This window comes from Dipodomys ordii, unplaced genomic scaffold (genome assembly GCF_000151885.1).
Source record: "Dipodomys ordii isolate 6190 unplaced genomic scaffold, Dord_2.0 Scaffold12085, whole genome shotgun sequence".
Classification (NCBI taxonomy): Eukaryota; Metazoa; Chordata; class Mammalia; order Rodentia; family Heteromyidae; genus Dipodomys; species Dipodomys ordii.
In genome coordinates this window covers 1-1,875 of record NW_012279297.1, presented here as the reverse complement: position 1 = coordinate 1,875, position 1,875 = coordinate 1, and the positions used below count along the sequence as shown (strand labels likewise).

The 1,875-nt window shown below is 69.9% G+C and overlaps 1 protein-coding gene across 1 annotated transcript; it reads left to right on the top strand.

Annotated features, from left to right (window-relative positions):
* Nucleotides 1-522: 522 nt before the first annotated feature.
* On the top strand, nucleotides 523-1,759 carry LOC106002500 (E3 ubiquitin-protein ligase Topors-like; the record flags this gene model as incomplete). Its single annotated transcript, XM_013037368.1, has 2 exons — nucleotides 523-600; nucleotides 1,565-1,759. Coding segments are annotated over exons 1-2 (258 nt in total), but the record flags the coding sequence as incomplete, so codon positions are not given.
* Between the last annotated feature and the right edge of the window lie 116 nt (nucleotides 1,760-1,875).

The window sequence follows — 1,875 nt, the reverse complement described above, 5'->3', positions numbered from 1 at the left end:
CCGCCCCCGCCGCCCCGCCCCGGCCCCGCGGCGATCGGGAGGCCTGGGAGGTGGGGATTAACTGAGGCCACTGCGGAGCCCACCCCGCAGACCTTGCGTAAGAGGCGGAAGAGCGTGTCTTGCAGGAAGAGGCGGAGTCGAGGTGAGCGGGTGAACCGCTTGATTCTGGAATGGGGTTTGGGGGTTGTGGTTGCTGAAGAAGACGGGGAGGCCTTAACGCCTGCGGGCCCCGGGCGCCGACGCTGGGAGGGCCTCCGCCGGGCCCGGCCACTTACCACGGAATAAATCCAATCCAGACAGCGGCGGCTCACCGGCCTCATGGTAAGCGGACGGCGGCGACGCGCGGGGCGAGGCGGGGGGCTGCGGGGCCTACACCGAGCTCCGGGGCGGCGGCCGTTGAGCAGCCGCAGCCATCTTTCAACCGGGCGCGAACGTCCGCCCACAGGCTGCCGGGACGCGAGCCGCGGGGCCGGCCGGCGTCTTCCGCCCGGAGTTGGGCGCGCGGTCACGTGACCGGGCCGGAGCCTGCCTCACACGATGGATCCGGGGAGTCGGGGAGAAAATGGGCTTAAAGTTGCTCGCTTGTGGTTCTCCGGAGGGGTAAGCAGGTCCTTCCCGCCGTCCTCCCCGACCCGGGGCCCGGGCACGGACGCCGCGCGTGGTTTGCGATGCAGGCCCGAGCTTTCCTTGGACGCGGTCCACGGTTTTAAAGGCGGCCTCGACGCCTGGCGCTGGAGGCATCCATGCGCCCCCGCCCCCGCCCGGTTCCCGCGTCCGCCTTGGGCATGGATAACTGCACCCGGCCTTCTGTGCAACTCGGGGCGTTGTGTGAAACAGTCCGCGGGAGTCCAGGAAGGCGGGGCGACAGGCTTTTAAAGGAAGGCGTACGAGGCGCACGAGTTCGGGGCCTCGTGGCCCAGCCGGTCCACGAGCGTCTGCCGACGGCGTTTTGGACCGAGGCCTGGGTGCAATGCCCCGTCCACACTGTGGCCCGCCAGGCCCTCAGCCTGCAGACGCTGGCGACGCCCGCAGCTGAGGCCGAGTGGCCCGGCGTGGCCGTGGGCGCCCGCTCCGCGCGTCCTTGGTTTACTTGGGAGACCTTTTCAAGGGACAGGGCCGTCTTTGAGAGAACAGTTGGGATCTGTGTGGGGAGCGCGCTGCGCCCTGACTTCCCGACGACGTCGGCGGACTTGGGCTGGGCCCTGATGGTGGCTCTCCCTCGACTCGAGGCGGGTGTAGCACTTCCTTTTAATCTACGTAGTGTTTACTAACTTCTCGGGGTAGTTGGGGCGGTTTAGTGGTCGGGTGTTGTGTGTGTGGGTGCGTGGTAAAGAGGAAGTAGACATCGGTGGGGGGGCTCTTTAACCCCCCACGAGCCTGCGCTGCGCCCGGGCCCCCGGACGGGCCGCGCGCTCCGAGCCCCGCCCCCAGCGCGCCCGGCGCGGTCGGTGCTGTCGCGAGAGCAGGTGTTGAGTGTTTTGACGCGTGGTTTGGGCCGGGGGCTGGGTCTCCCTTCCTGCCCCGCCCCCGGGCTGCCTTTGGTAATGAGCGTTTTACGTCACAGGGGTCGCAGCAGCCGCCGGGGTCTCCGCTGTCTCGCGAGGAGGGCGAGGCGCCTCCGCCTGCTCCCGCCCCGGAGGGTAGGCGGAGAAGTCGCCGTGTGCGCCTTCGCGGGTCCTGCCGGCATCGACCTACCTTCCTGGGCCACCGGGACCTCGCCTCGAGTGCCTCCGCCGGGCCTGCGTCAGTGTCTTCGGAGGTGAGTGGGGTCCAGAACAATGGGGCTCGGGGTCGGAGGCGGGTGATCCGGCGCCCCGCTTCGGGAGTGAGGCCGGGGCCTGTGGGCCGCGCGGGCTGGCGCGTCGGGGTCCGGCA